This window comes from Gopherus evgoodei, chromosome 1 (assembly GCF_007399415.2).
Source record: "Gopherus evgoodei ecotype Sinaloan lineage chromosome 1, rGopEvg1_v1.p, whole genome shotgun sequence".
NCBI lineage: Eukaryota > Metazoa > Chordata > Testudines > Testudinidae > Gopherus > Gopherus evgoodei.
In genome coordinates this window covers 121,878,541-121,898,972 of record NC_044322.1, presented here as the reverse complement: position 1 = coordinate 121,898,972, position 20,432 = coordinate 121,878,541, and the positions used below count along the sequence as shown (strand labels likewise).

Sequence of the window (20,432 nt, the reverse complement as noted above, 5' to 3'; positions counted from 1 at the left end):
TCACGTCCCAGAAGGAACTTGGGCTTTAAGTAAAAAACACCAAATATTGTGAGACTCATGATAAAAATCACAGGAGTTGGCAATCACCCTGGCACATGGCAGGGATCAATAGCCAGTGCATTCGTCTGTCTAGCCTACCTAGAGTCAGGATTTTTACTCCCACTCCCTCCTCCTTGCACTATGCAAGCAGGCTGTCCTAGGTGCTTTCCTGCTTTGCTGGAAGGAAAGCTGTCTGGAATTTTGCAAATTTCAAGTTCTTGATTAATGTTTTCATCAAAAATTCAATTTGATAACTAATAATAAGATCATACTAAATTTTGGGGAAGGTCTGACCAGCTTTAGTTGGAAATAGCTGCAGCTGCTAAGGCGCTTGCCATTATTCAGAAAACTTTAGGAGGGTCACACTGAAAAATTTGGTCTCACATAACAAATACCTTAACAATCTCCTGGTGGAACAGAAATCCTGGAAAGGATGGGGGGGGGGGTTTGGGGGGGGGGGAACACTACCTGAACAAGCCTATGTTAATCAGCTCTTAAACTCTTCCAAATGTTCAAACTGGGCCCAAGCAGCAGGCTAATTACATTGTCCTTCACTAAAATGAAATTGTGTGAGCTTATACGGATCGGTCTTAGACTTTTCATGTCTCTCTCTCTTTTGCTGTATTCAATCACATTATATTTAGGGCCTTACCAAATTCACAGCCATGAAAAATGTGTCACAGACTGTGAAATCTGGTCTCCCCCTGGTGAACTCGGGTCTTTTGTGTGCTTTTACTCTAAACTGTACAGATTTCATTGGGGAGAGCAGTGTTTCTCAAATTCCCGGGACTGATCCAAAAGGGAGTTGCAGGGAGGTCGCAAGGTTATTTTAAGGGGGTCACGGTATTGCAATCCTTATGGTCTGCACTGCCTTCAGAGCTGGGCAACCAGAGGGTGATGGTTGTTGGCCGGGTGCCTAGATCTGAAGGCATCGCCATACCAGCAGAAGTGCAGAAGGGTGGCAATACCATACTAGAAAGCAAACAGAATACGTTTGGCTAAACAGACTTTCTGAGAAAAATTATTAATGTTAGTCAAGAATAGAAAGAATTGTGGGGAACTTCAGAAAGACCTAAATAAGGCTGGCATCTGGGCAACATGATGGTAGATGAAATGCATTGTTGATAAGTACTAGGTAATGCCCACTTAAAGGAACAATTAAAACTATACACACGTTAATATTTTCTAAATTTACTATATTTATTCAGGGAAAGATCTAGGTCTCACTGGGCACACCTCAGGAAAACATCCGTTCAGTACGCATTCAAAAAAACAAGGAAGATTAGCTGTATTAAGAAAGGATAATAATGCAAATATAACACTGTCATAAACAGATAGTTAAGGGTTAATGTCTCTTTTACCTGTAAAGGATTAAGAAGCTCAGTAAACCTGGCTCACACCTAACCAGAGGGCCAATAGGGGGACAAGATACTTTCAAATCTTGGTGGAGGGAAGTCTTTGTTTGTGCTCTTTGTTTTGTTCATTGTTCACTCTTGGGACTGAGAGGGACCAGAAGTCAGTCCAGGCTCTCTAAATCTTTCTCAGTCAGGCTCTCATGTTTCAAACTTGCAAGCAATCAGCCAGGCAAGGCATGTTAGTCTTATGTTTGTTTTCTCAACTTGTAAATGTTTCTTTTTGCTGGAAGGATTTTTACCTCTGTTTGCTGTAACTTTGAATCTAAGGCTAGAGGGGGTTTCCTCTGGGCTATATGAATCTGAGTACCCTGTAAAGTATTTTCCATCCTGATTTTACAGAGCTGATTTTTACCTTTTCTTTCTTTAATTAAAAGCTTTCTTTTTTAAGAACCTGATTGATTTTTCCTTGCTTTAAGATCCAAACAGATTGGATCTGGACTCACCGGGGATTGGTGGGGAAAAGGAGGGGGGATGGTTAATTCCTTCTTGTTTTAAGATCCAAAGGGTTTGGATCTGTGTTCACCAGGGAATTGGTGAAGCCTCTCAAGGCAACCCAGGGAGGAGAAAGTTTGGGGGGGGACAGGGAGTGTGCCAGACACTGAATTTCTAGCTGGTGGCAGTGTTACCAGATCTGAGCTAGTAATTAAGCTTAGAAGTGTTCATGCAGGTCCCCACATTTGTACTCTAAAGTTCAAAGTGGGGGAAAAAACCTTGACATGGTGAGCAGCGGTGTGGGATTTTTAGGAACCAAAAGCCAGTGGGATTTTTTTTTCCTCTCCTTTCTAGCTGCTTGGAAAGCAGCCTGAGGGCAGAGGTGTTAAGTTTTTTTAACAAGGGTCTTTGTTAAGAGGAGGCTTCAAGCTATGAGCAAGCAGCCAGCAAAAGGGAATTTACAAGCTGAATTGTTTTCTTTCTTTCTACCTCTCTGGTATAGCTAGTTAGAAAATCTTTGTTAACCAAGCAGCCCTGAGCGGAGTGCATCCCAATCAGTGAGCTGCAGAGGGGTGCGGCCAGCACAAGAAAGCAGAAAAATGAGTGCCAAGAAAGCAGTTAAACAGGAAATGGCTAGGCTGGATGCAGAAGAGAAAGCCAAAGAGGCTGACCACAGGAGAGCTATGGAGATGAAACAAAAAGAGATAGAGATGAAAGAAAAAGAGCTGGAGATCCAAAGGGAGGCCCACCAGCAGCCCCTGGAATTAGAAAAGGCTAAGCAGGATGGAACAGCCAACCCTAACAACCCTTGTCCAGGTACCGTTTCCTATCCCAGGAAATTTCCTACCTACAAGGCAGGTGATGATACTGAGGCCTTCTTAGAAAATTTTGAAAGGGTGTGCCTTGGGTACAACATCTCTACAGACCAGTACATGATTGAGCTGAGACCACAGCTCAGTGGACCCTTAACAGAGGAGGCAGCTGAAATGCTTAGGGAAAAGATGAACGATTATAAACTTTTTCAAACCAAGGCCAGAATCAGAATGGGGCTAACACCTGAGCATGCTCGTTGGCGGTTCAGAACCCTAAGGTGGAAACCAGATGTGTCATTTACCCAACACGCCTACCACATTGGAAAGAATTGGAATGCCTGGATATCAGGAGCAAATGCTAACTCTCTGGCAGAGCTGTCCTTCCTAATGCAAATGGAGCAGTTCTTAGAGGGTGTTTCAGAGGAAATAGAAAGGTACATCCTAGATGGGAAACCCAAAACTGTAACCGAGGCGGGGGAGATTGGAGCCAGATGAGTGGAAGTGGCAGAAAAGAAAAAAACTACTAGCAAGGGGAGCGAATATCAGAGGGGGCAAACCGAAAATAAACCCTATCACCAGGGACAACCCAAGACCCCACCTACAAACCAAGGAAAGCCCCAGACATCCTATTGTCCCACCTCACCAGTCTCCAGCAACCCACCTCGGCCCAGTGACCAGTCAGCTGGGCGATGTTTTAAATGTAATGAACTGGGACATATAAAGGCCAACTGCCCCAAGAACCCCAACCGAGTACAGTTCATTACACCACCATCACACCACAGATCCCCAGGCCCAGATGCCTGTCAAATACCCTTGGAGTGAAGGGAAACCTTGAGAGTGGGTGGAAAGAAGGTTATCGTGTGGAGAGACACCGGGGCACAAGTGTTAGCTATCCACCAATCCCTAGTGAACCCCAAATTCATAAACCCAGAGGCCCAAGTGACAATTCACCCATTCATGTCAAAATTTTTAGACTTGCCTATAGCTAAATTGCCTATCCAGTACAAGGGCTGGTCAGGAATGTGGACTTTTGCAGTTTATGACAATTATCCCATCCCCATGCTACTGGGGGAAGACTTGGCCAACCAGGTGAAGCTGGCCAAGAGGGTGGGGACGGTCACACGCAGCCAAGCCAGGCAAGCTTCCCCACCCATCCCTGTTCCTGAGCCGTCCACAAGGGCCCCGTCTGTGTTACCAGAGACCCAGACAGAGGTGGTGGAACCGGATCCCCTGCCAATGACTGCAACAGCCACAGTGCATCCAGTCCCAGAACCGGAACTGGAAAAGCAACCAGCACCAGAACCACTGCCAGCACTGACGCCAGTGCTTGCAAACCCATCTACCACTCATCAGTGCCAGAGGGCACCAACAGACCTGAACTGGCAGAAGCAGCAGACAACCCTGAAATATCACCTAGTGCACCTAGAGTCTGAAATATCACCTAGTGCACCAGCGGACAGCGGTTCACAATCAACGAAAACAACCCCATCACCTACATTGCTTCCAGAGGGACCAAGCCCAAGTCCATAGTCTAAGGAGGAACTGATGTCTCCAGCCTCAAGGGAACAGTTCCAGGCTGAGCAGAAAGCAGATGACAGCATTCAGAAAGCTTGGGTGGCAGCATGGAGCATCCCACCGCCTCTCAGCTCTTCTAACCGATCCCAGTTTGTTGTAGAACAAGGACTTTTATGCAAGGAGACTCTTTCTGGTGGACATCAGGAAGACTGGCATCCTCAAAAACAGTTGGTAGTTCCAACTAAGTACCAGGGAAAGCTCTTAAACTTGGCCCATGATCATCCCAGTGGCCATTCTGGGTTGAACAGAACCAAAGACAGGCTGAGGAAATCCTTCCACTGGGAGGGAATAGGCAAGGACGTTGCTAATTATGTCCGGTCTTGTGAGGTGTGCCAACGAGTGGGAAAGCCCCAAGACCAGGTCAAAGACCCTCTCCAGCCACTCCCCATAACTGAGGTCCCATTTCAGCAAGTAGCTGTGGATATTCTGGGTCCTTTCCCAAAAAAGACGCCCAGAGGAAAGCAGTACGTACTGACTTTCGTGGACTTTGCTACCCGATGGCTGGAAGCAGTAGCCCTAGGCAACACCAGGGCTAAAACTGTGTGCCAGGCCTTAGCAGACATTTTTGCCAGGGTAGGTTGGCCCTCCGACATCCTTACAGATTTGGGAACTAATATCCTGGCAGGGACCATGAAAAATCTGTGGGAAGCTCATGGGGTGAATCACTTGGTTGCCACCCCTTACCACCATCAAACCAATGGCCTGGTGGAAAGGTTTAATGGAACTTTGGGGGCCCTGATATATACATTCGTAAATGAACACTCCAATGATTGAGATCTAGTGTTTCAGCAGTTGCTTTTTGCTTACAGGGCTGTATCACATCCCAGTTTAGGGTTTTCACCATTCGAACTTGTATATGGCCACGAGATTAAGGGGCCATTACAGTTGGTGAAGTAGCAATGGGAGGAGTTTACGCCTTCTCCAGGAACTAACATTCTAGACTTTGTAAGCAACCTACAAAACACCCTCCGACACTCTTTAGCCCTTGCTAAAGAAAACCTAAAGGATGCTCAGAAAGAGCAAAAGACTTGGTATAATAAACATACCAGAGAGCGTTCCTTCAAAGTAGGGGACCAGATTATGGTCATGAAGGCGCAACAGGCCCAAAAGATGGAAGCGTCATGGGAAGGGCCATTCACAGTCCAAGAGCGCCTAGGAGCTGTTAACTATCTCATAAGATTCCCCACCTCAACCCTAAAGCCTAAAGTTTACCATGTTAATTCTCTCAAGCCCTTTTATTCTAGAGACGTAAAGGTTTGTCAGTTTACAGCCCAGGGAGGAGATGATGCTGAGTGGCCTGAAGGTGTCTACTACGAAGGAAAAAGTGACGGTGGCGTGGAAGAGGTGAACCCCTCCGCGACCCTTGAACGTCTACAGCGACAGCAGATCAAGGAGCTGTGCACTAGCTTCACTCCAATAATCTCAGCCACCCAAGGATGGACTGAACGGGCATACCACGCCATTAACACAGGTAATGTTCACCCAATTAGAACCCCACCCTACCGGGTGTCTCCTCATGCCCAAGCTGCTATAGAACAGGAGATCCAAAGCATGCTACAGATGGGTATAATCCGCCCCTCTAACAGTGCATGGGCATCTCCAGTGGTTCTAGTACCCAAACCAGATGGGGAAATATGCTTTTGCGTGGACTACCATAGGCTAAATGCTGTAACTCGTCCCGACAACTATCCAATGCCATGCACGAATGAGCTATTGGAAAAATTGGGACAGGTCCAGTTCATCTCTACAGTAGACTTAACCAAGGGGTACTGGCAAGTACCCCTAGATGAACCCGCCAAAGAAAAGTCAGCCTTCATCACCCATGCAGGGGGTGTATGAATTTAATATGCTTCCTTTCAGGCTGCAAAATGCACCCGCCACCTTCCAAAGCCTTGCGGATGGTCTCCTAGCAGGATTGAGAGAATATGCAGTTGCCTACCTCGATGATGTGGCCGTTTTTTCTGATTCATGGGCAGAACACCTGGAACACCTGGAAAAAGTCTTTGAGCGCATCAGGCAGGCAGGATTAACTGTTAAGGCTAAAAAGTGTCAAATACGCCAAAACAGAGTGACTTAGCTTGGACACCAGGTGGGTCAAGGAACAATAAAACCCCGGGGGCCAAGGTGGATGCTATCCAAAAGTGGCCTGTCCCAAAGTCAAAAAAACAGGTCCAATCCTTCTTAGGCTTGGCCAGATATTACAGGTGATTTGTACCACACTACAGCCAAATCACTGCCCCACTGACCGACCTGACCAAAAAGACCCAGCCAAATGCAGTTAAGTGGACTGATGAGTGTCAGAAGGCCTTTAACCAGCTTAAGGCAACACTCAAAGCTGACCCTGTGCTAAGGGCTCCAGACTTTGACAAACAATTACTAATAACCACAGATGTGTCTGAGCGTGGTGTAGGAGCAGTTTCAATGCAGGAAGGACCAGATCAAGAATTTCATCCTGTTGTGTTTCTCAGCAAAAAACTGTCTGAGAGGGAAAGCCACTGGTCAATCAGTGAAAAAAAAAAATGCTACGCCATTGTGTATGCCCTGGAAAAGCTACGCCCATGCGTTTGGGGACGGCGTTTCCAGCTACAAACCGACCATGCTGCGCTAAAGTGGCCTCATACTGCCAAGGGAAACAAAAAAACCCTGCTTCAATGGAGTTTAGCTCTCCAAGATTTTGATTTTGAAATTCAACACATTTCAGGAGCTTCTAACAAAGTAGCTGATGCACTCTCCCGTGAAAGCTTCCTCGAATCAACTGGTTAAAAATTGTCCTTAAATGTGGAAAATCTTGTAGTTTTACATAATTAGTAGTATATGTAAAGGTGCATGTGTTTTATTAATCTGTTTATTCTAAAGTTCTAGGAAGAAATCACCTCCAGTGTGGTTCCACACTGTCTGAGATTTGGGGGGGGTGTCATAAACAGATAGTTAAGGGTTAAAGTCTCTTTTACCTGTAAAGGGTTAAGAAGCTCAGTAAACCTGGCTCATACCTAACTAAAGGGCCAATAGGGGGGCAAGATACTTTCAAATCTTGGTGGAGGGAAGTCTTTGTTTGTGCTCTTTATTTTGTTCGTTGTTGGGACTGAGAGGGACCAGACATACATTCAGGCTCTCCAAATCTTTCTCAGTCAGACTCTCATGTTTCAAACTTGTATGTAATCAGCCAGGCAAGGCATGTTAGTCTTATGTTTGTTTTCTCAACTTGTAAATGTTTCTTTTTGCTGGAAGGATTTTTACCTCTGTTTGCTGTAACTTTGAATCTAAGGCTAGAGGGGGTTTCCTCTGGGCTATATGAATCTGAGTACCCTGTAAAGTATTTTCCATCCTGATTTTACAGAGCTGATTTTTACCTTTTCTTTCTTTAATTAAAAGCTTTCTTTTCTAAGAACCTGATTGATTTTTCCTTGTTTTAAGATCCAAGGGGATTGGATCTGGACTTACCGGGGATTGGTGTGGGAAAGGAGGGGGAATGGTTAAATTCTCCTTGTTTTAAGATCCAAGAGGATTGAATCTGGACTCACCAGGGATTGGTGGGGGAAAAGGAGGGGGGATGGTTAATTCCTTCTTGTTTTAAGATCCAAGGGGTCTGGATCTGTGTTCACCAGGGAATTGGTGAAGCCTCTCAAGGCAACCCAGGTAGGGGAAAGTTTTGCGGGGACAGGGAGTGCGCCAGACACTGAATTTCTGGCTGGTGGCAGTGTTACCAGATCTAAGCTAGTAATTAAGCTTAGAAGTGTTCATGCAGGTCTCCACATTTGTACTCTAAAGTTCAAAGTGGGGGAGAAAACCTTGACAAATACCACAAATTAGTGATTAAGCCATCACCATGAATATGGTGTAGAGTGTTGGTCGACCTGTCTGAAAAAGTATATGGCAGAAATAGAAAAGTCCTGAGAAGGGCAATAAAAAATCATGAGGTATAAAAACTTCCACATGCAAAAAATTAGAAGAGAATCATTTAATTTAGAGAGAAAACAAAATCACAGCAGAGATTTAGAATATGATGGACGATATAATGGCTCTACTTTTTATGATTTTCTACAGACAAGAAATAAAATACAATTCTACTTTAAAAGCAACAAATTTAAAACTGCTAGAAGGAAAAAAAAACTTTACAAAATGTAAAATTAACCCATGAACTCATTGCCATGAGATATTGAGGCCAAGAGCTTAGTAAAATAATAAAAACAGATTTGACATTAATATGACTAAGATCATCATCTTCAGTTACATCATACAGTATATAAAAATGTAAACCATCATAGTTCAATTCATAAGCCATTTGCTAACTACTGGGGAATATGAAGAAATTTCTCTAATGGAAAGGGACTTTACATTTTTCTATTTTTTTTTTCCATTTGTCTCCTCTTTCTGAAGCATACTGTACTGACTGCTCTCAGATATAGGTAACCAGTCTTGGAAATGATTAGTGAGATGAGGCACATGATTTATGAGGAGAGGCTGAGGGAACTGGGCTTAGTTAGTCTGAAGAAGAGAAGAGTCAGGGGGAATTTGATAGCAGCCTTCAACTACCTGAAGGGGGGTTCCAAAGAGGATGGAGCTAGGCTGTTCTCAGTAGTGGCAGATGACAGAACAAGGTGCAATGGTCTCAAGTTGCAGTGGGGGAGGTCGGATATTAGGAAAAACTATTTCACTAGGAGGGTGGGGAAGCACTAGAATGGGTTACCTAAGGAGGTAGTGGAATCTCCATCCTTAGAGGTTTTTAAGGCCCGGCTTGTCAAAGCCCTGGCTGGCATGATTTAGTTGGGTTTTGTCCTGCTTTGAGCAGGGAGTTGGAGTGGATGACCTCCTGAGGTCTCTTCCAGCTCTAATGTTCTATGATTCTATGACAGGTCATATATGACCTTCAGTATAGCAATTCCTATCTTCCTGTAAGAAGAAAGGGATCAAACAGCTAGGCCCTCAGTCACAAAGACTGAATCAAGAAGTTTAGCTGTGTCGTATCCAGAATAAGCAATATGGTTCAACTAATTGAAGAGAACTTCTGAGCTAAAAAGTGCAGATTAAGATCCAGATTCTTCCTGTATGCACATCTGTGGCATTCAGTTTAGAAGAAGTCTGCTCTCGCCTACCAAAATGTCAATAATGAAAATTCAGCATGGGATATAAAATCAAGCTGGGTTTTTTCTGGCTCCTGCCTCACCAGTAATAAGATTCTGCAATCAGAACTTCATTAATATTTCTGCTGATGATACATGAGACAGAAGAGAATACAACTCTATCTGCCAGACCAGAATTTGTTTCTTTCAGGCTAATGGCAGGAAAAATAAAATAAAATAGTTGAAATCGTTATTTTTGTCAGAAAACTAAATTGATGAGTCTTAATACCATATAGCTAAACTGTATATTCATAAAAGGAGTTTCTCTATTCCAAGGGATATATTTGGTGAAATGGAATTTTTATGTAGAAAGAGAGGATCTGTTTTTCCTACACGCTAGGACAATAATAGATTTGGATGAAATTGGTGAAAACTTTTTCACAATATTTCTTGCAATTTTTTAACTATTCTGTGTTTCATGATTTTGCATACAAACTTTTTAAAAATTGTTCTTGAAATTTCAGGAGACTGGTTGTTTTTCACATTGAAGCATGCCTAAAATTGAGTAAATTTAAGCCATTTTTGGTTGAAACTTCACATTCGCAAATGGTTAACTTGACATGAAAGCAGTCCAGTTTGCTCATGCATATGTGCGTGTGTATGGCCTATAGGCTGTATATTTATTGTGATTGGACTGAGCAAAGGGCTGAGATCCAACATCTGAGTTCCATTCCCATCTTACCTAAAGATTGATTGCATTGCAGCACAGTAGTTTGACACTTTGAACTTTTTTCTGTTAAAAGTACACGTGTAGTATTCAAATTCTTTAAATTGATTTGGAGTTTGATAAAGCACATGTAATTCATCTAAATAGCTTGGCTGTGTATTTTTACCTTAAAATAACTGGAGCTGCTAAATATATCAACTTAAATTAGTAAATTAAGTAAGAGCAAAATGATTTTGGAGATTAGGTGCTACCATTGGGGAAAACAGCAAAATCCTAGGAAATGAATTAATTCCTGTAATTACAAATATATTCAGTGAGTGACTTGTATTTTAGAGTTCAATCTTTGTTAGTCAACAGTAAAAGGTTAATCAAAAAAAAATCTAGTTGTTCTGTGGAGACCTCACTAGACATGTCAGCAGGATGGCAAACACTATATTGAATTCTTCCCTGTGCAATGATTGGATAAAGGTCTGGGAGAGGGAGGAGCTGCACAACTCACAGCTGGAACCTTGAGTAGTTACAGACACCCACAGCTGGAAAGCCCATCCCTTACTTCCTGCTGACAGTAATCCCCATACTGTATGATGGGAATGCCACTTTAAGGATGAGGGGACAAGGGGAAAGCAGTGGACATGTTATTCCTTGACATTAGGAAAGCTTTTGATATGATCTCTCAGAGTATTCTTGCCAGCAAGTTAAAGAAGCATGGGCTGGATGAATGGACTATAAGATGGATAGAAAGCTGGCTCAACGTTGGGCTCAACGGGTAGTGATCCATGTCTAGTTGGCAGCCGGTATCAAGTGGAGTGCCCCAAGGGCCAGTCCTGGGGCCATTTTTTTTCAATATCTAAATTAACGATCTAGAGGATGGTGTGGATTGCACCTTATCAAGTTTGCAGATGACACTAAACTAGGAGGAGTGCTAGATACACTGGAGGTTAGGGATAGGATACAGATGGACCCAGACAAATTAGAGGATTGGGCCAAAAGAAATCTGATGAGGTTCAACAAGGACAAGTGCAGAGTTCTGCACTTAGGATGGAAGAATCCCATGCACTGCTACAGACCAGGGACCAAATGGCGAGGCAGCAGTTCTGCAGAAAAGGACCTAGGGGTTACAGTGGATGAGAAGCTGGATATGAGTCAACAGTGTGCCCTTGTTGCCAAGAAGGCCAAAGGCATTTTGGACTGTATAAAGTAGGGGCATTGCCAGCAGATCAAGGGACGTGATCATTCCCCTCTATTCGGCATGGTGAGGCCTCATCTGGAGTACTGCATCCAGTTTTAGGCCCCACACTACAAGGATGTGGAAAAATTGGAAAAAGTCCAGTAGAGGGCAGCAAAAATGATTAGGGGCTGGAGCACATGACTTATGAGGAGAGGCTGAGGGAACTGGCATTGTATAGTCTGCAAAAGAGAAGAACAAGGGGGGATTTGATAGCTGCTTTCAACTACCTGAAAGGGGCTTTCAAAGAGGATGGATCTAGACTGTTCTCAGTGGTACCAGATGACAGAACAAGGAGTAATGGTCTCAAGTTGCAGTGGAAGAGGTTTGGGTTGAATATCAGGAAAAGCTTTTTCACTAGGAGGGTGGTGAAGCACTGGAATGGGTTACCTCGGGAGGTGATGGAATCTCCTTCCTTAGAGGCTTTAAGGTCAGGTTTGACAAAGCCCTGGCTGGGATGATTTAGTTGGGGATTGGTCCTGCTTTGAGCGGGGGATTGGACTAGATGACCTCCTGAGGTCCCCTCCAACCCTGATATTCTATGATTCTAAGCAGAGGATAGCTAGAGAAAAGTCCACACCTGCTCACAGGTCGATAACTGGCAACTGGCAATTTGGTTGGTATTTTTGTTCCACAAACTCGAATATTCATTTTTTTAATTAACTGCCATGGCTTTATGAGGATCAAAAACAACAGGAAACAATATATTAATAACAAAATTAGTCAGATCAGCCCAGTGAGATACCTCTTTATCTGTATCATCTCACATTATTCTTGGCTCAGTTTCCAGCTCAGATATCTCTAAAAGGGGCAAATCTTCAAACTTTGCCACACAGATTGTTCCAGACATTAGTGACGCAGTAAACCCACAGTCCTGCAGATTCTGACACTCCATATACCACAGGGGGTTCTTGAACAATCAGCTGCCCTATGGCATGGCTGCTGGCTATCATGTGCTTCTGCCTGACAGGGTGGAGCAAGTGCAAGCTCATGCTGATCCTACAGATAGAGGGAGGCTCAAGAAGCCTCCTTGATACATGGCCCCAGATAGGTGCTGAGGAGCAGGAAGTAGCCATATATAACCTAGGCCATTTTTCCTTCGGCTTCTATTGTATTGGTTACTGTTTAAAAAAAAATGCAAGAGGCTAAATGCTCCTTCTGCTTACATTGGCTGAGAAGAGCAAAAGCTCAGGGTTTGGGAGGTGGAAGGTCGAAGAGGAGAGAAGGTATATGGCTCCAATACATGTTTCTAATCTCTCCAGAACCTATGAAAGGCATTACAGGCATCTTATTCAGGTAGGGCAGGAAGATGTTGATGGGTAAAAGGTTGTTCCTCTTCTTACCAGGTAGATTTCCAACAGGAAATCCACACACAGAAGTTAACACTTTTCCAAGCAGTTTTAACTCCCCTTCAATACTGTTAGCCCCATCCCAGGAAACAGAGATGCATACGGGGGTTTGGGGGTTTTTTTGTGCATTTTGATTCTTACATGCACAAACAAAACCTTATCATGAAAGAACCACACAGGCACAAATAACCATGCTCACTAATTATATACAACGTGCAAAGCCTGGCTACATATATACATTGGCTTCTCAGACAAGGTTCAGTGGCATCTGAAACATAGAGGACAGTGAGGGTCACTAGCGGGTCACAGTGAGGATCAAAGCTAATTAAAGGAATACTGCCCAATTCCTATACATTAAAGGAAGGCAGCATGATTCCCAGGGACCAGGAGTTGCCTTGGAAATGCCACAGGCTTGTACCCAGAGAATTGGCTCCCTGAACTACTATCCTTCCAGTTCATGGGGCTATAGCCTGTTTTCCTGCAGTGCTCTAGGTTCTGCTGCATCACTATCTACAAATGAGTTCAGGAACCACTTCAGAGGTGAGAGAGAAGGGAATACCATGAAGTGCACGATGCAGCATTTCTTCCTAATGTTTCCTCCTCCCATGGATTTTCCAACAAGAGGGAATGATTAGGAACTGGTAATCAAAATAAGTTAAATTAGCACAGTAAAATGGCCTCATCCAGCCCACTGTATTCTTCTGACTCTTTCTGGCAACCAGACCATTTGACTCCGACATGCAAAGAGAAAGGCTAGGAGTCAGGAGGTCTTGCAAGGACCTAGCTCAGTCTAAAATGTATTTGGTAAAAATTAAAGGAAATGTTTAGGAAAGGTGCTAAGTTTTAGATATTAACATAGTTAATGTTCAAGTATCTGTGCAGCAGGATAAGTTATAGTATATGATGTCTGAGTGGGTTTTTTGTGGTTGCCTGCAATTTAACTTTCAATTATGTGCGCATGCATGGGCATTCTGCTGTAAATTCTACAACCATTTAGGTTTTTGTTTTATTCACAAGACAACACATTGTGGATTCTAAATTTGTAATAAGCTCCTCCTCTTGGAAATTTGGCAGAGCTGACAGTAATAAATCATTCAGCCATTCATCTCATAAGTCCTCTGGAGCGTCATGTATCTTCAAATTGGAATGTGTGTACATAACACTGAAAATATAATAAAGCTATAACACAAACAAATCCCTGAGGAGATGTTCTAATTTACAAAAGAAGTGCTAAGATAGTGCAAAAGGTAGCACTAAAATAGCCTTCAAGGAAAGGAATGTCACTTGATAACTTAAAAATAAACTCTAGTGAACGGCATTATTAGAGCAGGTGAGAAAGTTGCAGAATCATTTTGTTATAGTTTTTCATGTGTTATTTGCATACATCAAGAAAACTGTAAAACTGAGACAAACAAAACTCTTGACTACGCCCATATAACTGCCATTTCCTCAGATGGTGTTGCATGCACGCATCCAAAGTTAGAAAAAAAATTTTGTCTAAAAGATTTAAGTTATGATAAAACAAGTCAGGCCAACATCAAGTTTGAAATTTAGCCATGGGCCTGAACCTTCTGATGTTCAAATCCTATTCAGTGCAAAGGGAAGAGTTGTTACTCTAAATAAGATAGTGGCACAGAACACAGCTTAATCGCTTTCTGGAGCTGCCCCCAGCAGTTATTGTGTCTCCAAACTGAAGAAAGGACTGGGATGATTTCTCTGCCTGTCAAGAGTTCGCCATCTTCTCTGGATATTGATAAAGCTGGGGTGTCAAACTCATTTGACAGCGAGAACCAAACTCCATTTTTTATTATGGTCCATGGTCCATTTAAAACTACACACTACCTTCAGCAAGATAAAAATGGGAGGTTTCCACAAAGATCCAGGGTAAAACATGGACTTTTTGTACTAGATAAACTATTATTTGTTTGTTGAGTAACTTATTGTCACATTCAATTTCACTGGGAAAATCTGTTCCCTTGTAGAACTGCTACAATTTTTTCTATTATTTTTCTCTCTTTCCCATCCTATTTTTCTGTTCTCTCCCTATTTCCACCTCTCTGTGGGCTGAAGTCCCACCTCCTCTCCCATTCCATTCACTAAAATGATCATAAATAAAGCAGTTCATGCTGACAATATAGCATTATCATTGGACTTTAAAGTTGACACTCCAGTGAGATTAATATAGACAGGGGAGTTAACAAATCTAAGTTATTGTTACAGGCTGTCTACAGACTCAAAGACATTTCATCACTAGTAACATTTGGAAGGTTACTTTTTATTTTTAATGACAAGTTAGATTCTACACAATCTGAATACATCAAATGGGCTGAATCTGGCTCACAAGCTGTATGTCCTAAAGCATTTTTGCCCAGGATTTACATATCCATCGAGCTCATAAAAATACTCGAAAGTTCATTTTTTAAAAATGGAATGGAATCGAGTGCACTGTCTTTTTCCCCAAAAAACATTTGCCTTGTGGGAGGAAAATACCTCCATGCCCACCATACTGGGATCAAAATCCTGTTTTAAACTGGACAAGATGAATACTCTTCTACACTACCAATATACTTCCCAGGGAAAAAAAGTAGTGTGTACACATAAATGTGTTTACCAAATGGTGTTACCTCTCTGCTTATTTTATAGATATGATGGGGAAATGATATTATTTAAAAGGAAAGAGAAAATGATAGCTTTCCCAGTCCTTCACTCCTATTTACAGAGTACATTCCCTGAGATACAGAATTTATCAAAGTGTACACTTTTTGTTAGAGACCTTTTTTAAAAAATATTGACAGCACATCACTGCTGATGTATGATCTGTTTCAGAAAGAGGGAGTACTCTGTGAAAAATACATTTTTAATGCCTTTTCCACCTGATCATCCTAAAAAGAATCTTTTCCCCAAGACTTTTCATGCATATGAGTGGGGGTGAATGAATAGGAGAGAATAAACACACTCCTTACTATGGATTGCTTTTTTTTTTTTAAGGACAAATTAAGTAACTATGTGAGCCTGACCAGAAGAAAATTGTCCTTTTGGAAGGGAACACCAGTTATAGTAGAACTGAAATTGGATTCATTACTAAGCACTCATGAGTCACGCAGTCAGAATGTTCAATGTGCTGAACATTCCCCTCCTTTAGAAGGCAAATCCCACCTCAGGGGATAAACAACTGGGTTTTTGTTGTTGTTGTTAAATCATTCAACTTTTATTTTTGGATACAGAAGCAATCAGGAATGTGCCTTTAGCAAATTTTTAAAACAATTTAGAAAGTCATAAACCATGTTTGTAGGGACCCGTGGTATTTGCATACACACACACACACAATACCTAGCATGATGATATTATGGATTAGCTTTCACATTCCTGACTTTCTTTTCTAAAAAATCTCACTAAAACTTGACTTTTGCAATATTAAGGAGAAAAGCCTGTGATGACAGTCAGATGCAGTAAACCAAATGCCATGCTTGTCCTTTTAAACATCATTTACCACATTTGGATCATGGTTGTAATTACATTTCTGCAGCAGCATAATGTTAATTGAGATGTGCCATCTCCCATCTCTGGGATGTTCATGTTAACAACAGGATTCCTGCCAACCTCCCACAATGATGACAGCATTTATAGACAAAATTACACACAATACAATCCAGTTGGAACTACCATGCAGCTGAATAATACAAGAAAAAAATAGCCTTAGTCTAATGATACAATCTATTTCTGAATTATGAGGCAAAGTTGCTACCATGCTATTTCTCATAAACTCATAAAATCAGAGATGATGGAGATCGGTTCTCCATCCAGTTCACTACTGCCATCAGCAACACCATTTACACACTGATCTCTCTAAAAGGAAATTTTAATCTTTGGCTTGGAAAATAAACAGGGGTAGTTATGATATAGCCTATATCTGCACTGCACATCTCATACTCCAGTAGGTTCTCTTCTCAAATATATGTTACATTATTTTTATAACCATCTCATCAGAGCACAGACTGATGTGAATATCTGCTCCTTGTTAAACTGTAATTATGACTGCAAACAGAGATGCTGGTGCTTGCAGCTCTAGTGGTATAACTCTACATGGGGCATTTCATGACAAAAACTTCTGCCATGAATGCTGAAGCGAAAACACATATATATGATAATATCAAAAGCAAACCTCAGTACCTGTTTAGGAAACCCTGAAGAACCTGATAGAAATTAGAGAAAAACTGGTGCCTCTCCACAAGGCTCAAGTATAATAGATATGCACTGAAGCAGTACTTACAACTAGAGAATATCAACGGGCAAGAATGTTCATCCATTGGGAAATTATGTAGCTGCAGCTGGCATTCTGCATTGATGGTGAGCCTGTGTAAAAAACAGGTAATTGTCACTATAAATCAGCACAACGAAAAGTTAAAGGAACATTGTAGGGTAATCGTTGATAATTGTCCAAGACACAAATAGGAAATGTTGAAGCACTGCTATAGAATTAAGTGCTAGGAAATGGGTGATATGACTGTTCGTGCATGCATGGAAACAGAGCTTTATGCAGTGTTGTATGGGTTTTGCTTGGTATTACACTGTAAACTTAATAGCCCGATCTGTGATATTCTTTCTCCCAAGTTAGGTGACCATTTTTAAACTAATTACTATCTACACTTCTTATCAAAGAACTTTTAAAATAAATTTAACAAAGATAGGCCCAATTAACATAGGCCAGCACAAATGTTTGCAAAAATATCTACCACATTTTAAAATGATGTTTAAAATGGTTTACTAACACAGGGCACACTACAAATAAGGCCAGTTATTAAATTACCATTAAGTTAGGGGTTTCAGTCCATGAAACTACAAAGTCGGTGTATATATTTGACTAGATCTTATCATACATTAGTTTTATGTGAAAGCTATTTTCAAGTAATGGACACTATATTAACTTCACTGGCTGAGTTTGCCCAGCAAATGACAAATTTTAGGAAAACTAATTAAAAGGTAAACAAACTAGATTTGAGAAGGTCTAGAAGCCTTAAATTTGGGCTGACAGCCAGAGAAATGTCTACCTTGTTTAAGCTCAGCTGTAAGTAAATTAGTTCTCTCTGCCAAGTAGTTTTAATTGTACAAGAAGACAGGATTCCAAGGCTGCACGCCCGAAAGTGGCCAGAGAAGAGGAGGACCTGGCACAAACTTGTACACTGATTCTTGAATTGAGAAATTTAGTCAACTCAAGGCTGTTCTTCCTGAGGCATCCACAGTGAAGAAATTGGAGATACTACAGCTGTCTCTTACCTATAGCTCTGTAGAGTCAATAGTCTGCGACAATAAAGACTGCCTACTTTTTGCTGAGTTTTATGTCCTAGGCTGTGAACATTAAGGTTTATAGAGTTCCTTTTTCACAGAGGAAAGGTGGAGTGGTAAAACTGGAAACAGAACTCCTTACATACATTTAAAATGCTCAGTTAAGCAAAGGAGGGCTGTAACAGGGTCAGCTGGGTACCGAGCACCCCGTGACCTAGGGTGACTTGGCAGCATCCTCCCATCAGTCTTCCCTTTCTTCAGGGCTCCCCAGTTAAACTCCACAGGCCATTCTGGCAGGGATTTATTTATTGTCCAAAAACAGTGAATCAAAATTACAATAAAATTAGAGAATTACAATGCTAGCCTTCGTCTCTGCCCTCAGGGGTATCTTTTCCTGTCTCTGGCAATCCATTAAGTTCCTCCTTCTCTGCAGTTCCTGCTACTCTGTTATCTCCCCTTGCTGGAGCTCAGCCTTCTGGCTCTGGCTTCTAGGCCCTAAACCCTCAGGTTCTCCTACAGGAGCCTTTTGCTTACTGCAGCTCTTCTCTACCATAGATTCCTCTTTCTGTCCTCTCTTCTCCTCTTTATAGACAACAGCTGCCCTCTATCAGGCCCCATTGAAAGGCAGTTAATGAGACTCAGGTGGAGTGGACCAGTTCCCTCTTAAAGAGTCCAGTCCACCCTTTGACATGGGCCAAATGTTTTTCGGATTAACAGTGTATGGTAAGATATTTTTGCAGTCCATGGGACAGATGGTGTTCTCAGAGACACCTATAAAACTCTATTACTTCAGTGAGGTTTCACAAGTGTAAGTAACAGTGCACAATTTGGCACAAAAAATTGATAGATAAAAGGGGGGTGAGGTGCATACAATACCTAACCAAATGAGCATCTTCTCACATTCATCAAGGTCCTGTTTGAAAGCCCACTGAAGTGACTGAGAGACTTTCCATGTACTTCAGTGGGCTTTGGATAAAGCCTCAAAAGAGGAGGATACTGAAAGACCATGTAGGATACACCTACACAGCAGTTAAACACCTGCAGCTGGCCTGGGTCAGCTGACTTGAACTTGAACTTCAAGCTGTAAAATTGCTTTGTGGACATTCAGGCTTGGGCTAGAGTCTGACCTCTGGGATACCATGTGGTGGGGGGAGGGTCCCAGAGCCTGGGCTCTAGCCCGAGCCTAAATATCTATATAGCAATTTTTAGCTCCTCAGCCAGATCCCAAGTCAGCTGACCCAGCCACAGCAGTACCACCAGTCTTTTATTCCAGTGCAGACATACCCTGAATGGTAGTTTCCAGCTGTTGTATCCCTTTCTTGTTTGACAGTCTATAAATAGGGACACTTGTCCTTGAAGCTCAGCTTCCATATGCAAGTATTATCAATGTGATGATGCACTGAGGAGGTTGAATACAATCAGTGCAGCAACTGTGCAACATGGAAGATATATTTTACAGATAGATTGCTTGCTGTATAGGGAATCTTGTTTATTGTGGAATTCCACTTTTGAACAGTTCAGCTCCTCCACTACATAAAAAAGCAATTTTTCTTTATTTGAATGCACCCTTTTAATACAAATGTATACTTTATGGTATTGTCTTGCTTAGATAAACTCTAACATATTTCTTCCAGTAGTTCCCCTTTTTGACAAAACATCTGATGTGCTATCTTCCAGTGTGACTTGTATATAAAAATTGGTATTGACTCATAGACGTAAGGTCAGAAGGGACCATTATGGTCATCTAGTCTGACCTCCTGCACAGTGCAGGCCACAGAATCTCACCCACCCACTCCTGTAACAAACCCCTAACCTATGTCTGAGTTACTGAAGTCCTCAAATCATGGTTTAAAGACCTCAAGGTGCAGTGAATCCTCCAGCAAGTGACCAGTGCCCCATGCTGCAGATCCTAGTATGCACCTAAACATGAGCATAATAGCAGAGGAAGAATCTCTAAATATATATTTTGCATCTTTTTTCTTCTGCAGAACTCAAAGCATTTTCACAGATTGGTAAAATGAGGCACAGAATAATTAATTGACTTGCCCAAGATCACATAATAAGAAAATGACACAGACAGGAATAAAATTCAGGTCTTCCAATGTCCAATTCAGTGACCTAAACAGTGGATCAATCTGTTTCCAGAGGCTCTGTTTGGTTCAAATACCCACCCAGGTGTATACCTGAATTTAATCTGAGCTAATCTGCCCTCGAAAGTAAAGCTGTCTGGGAAATGTTTTTTTCCCTTCCCTCTGAAAATGTCAACAAAATTGTGTTCTTCTTATTTGCAGAAGTTTTTCTTTGATTTTTTTTTATGAGGTAGGGAAACTAAAAATCTAAAACTGAAAATGTTTGGTTTACTTGGAACAGCAACCCAAAAGATGTATGTGTGGGGTTTTTTTATGAAAACACAAAAAATTGACCAAAAAATGACATTTCATGCAAACTTCTATTTTGTTAAAAAGCCATTTTTCATCAAAAATATTTTGATTTTTTTCCCAGTTCCACTGTAAGC

The 20,432-nt window shown here is 41.9% G+C and overlaps 1 protein-coding gene across 1 annotated transcript in view; it reads right to left on the bottom strand.

Annotated features, from left to right (window-relative positions):
* The window catches only part of GABRG3 (gamma-aminobutyric acid type A receptor gamma3 subunit), a 612,547-nt gene that overhangs the window by 257,633 nt on the left and 334,482 nt on the right, over positions 1-20,432 (bottom strand). Inside the window, exon 5 of the mRNA XM_030571105.1 lies at positions 16,905-16,987. Within this exon, the coding sequence (XP_030426965.1) occupies positions 16,905-16,987 (83 nt within the window). The remainder of the gene's footprint in view (positions 1-16,904; positions 16,988-20,432) is intronic.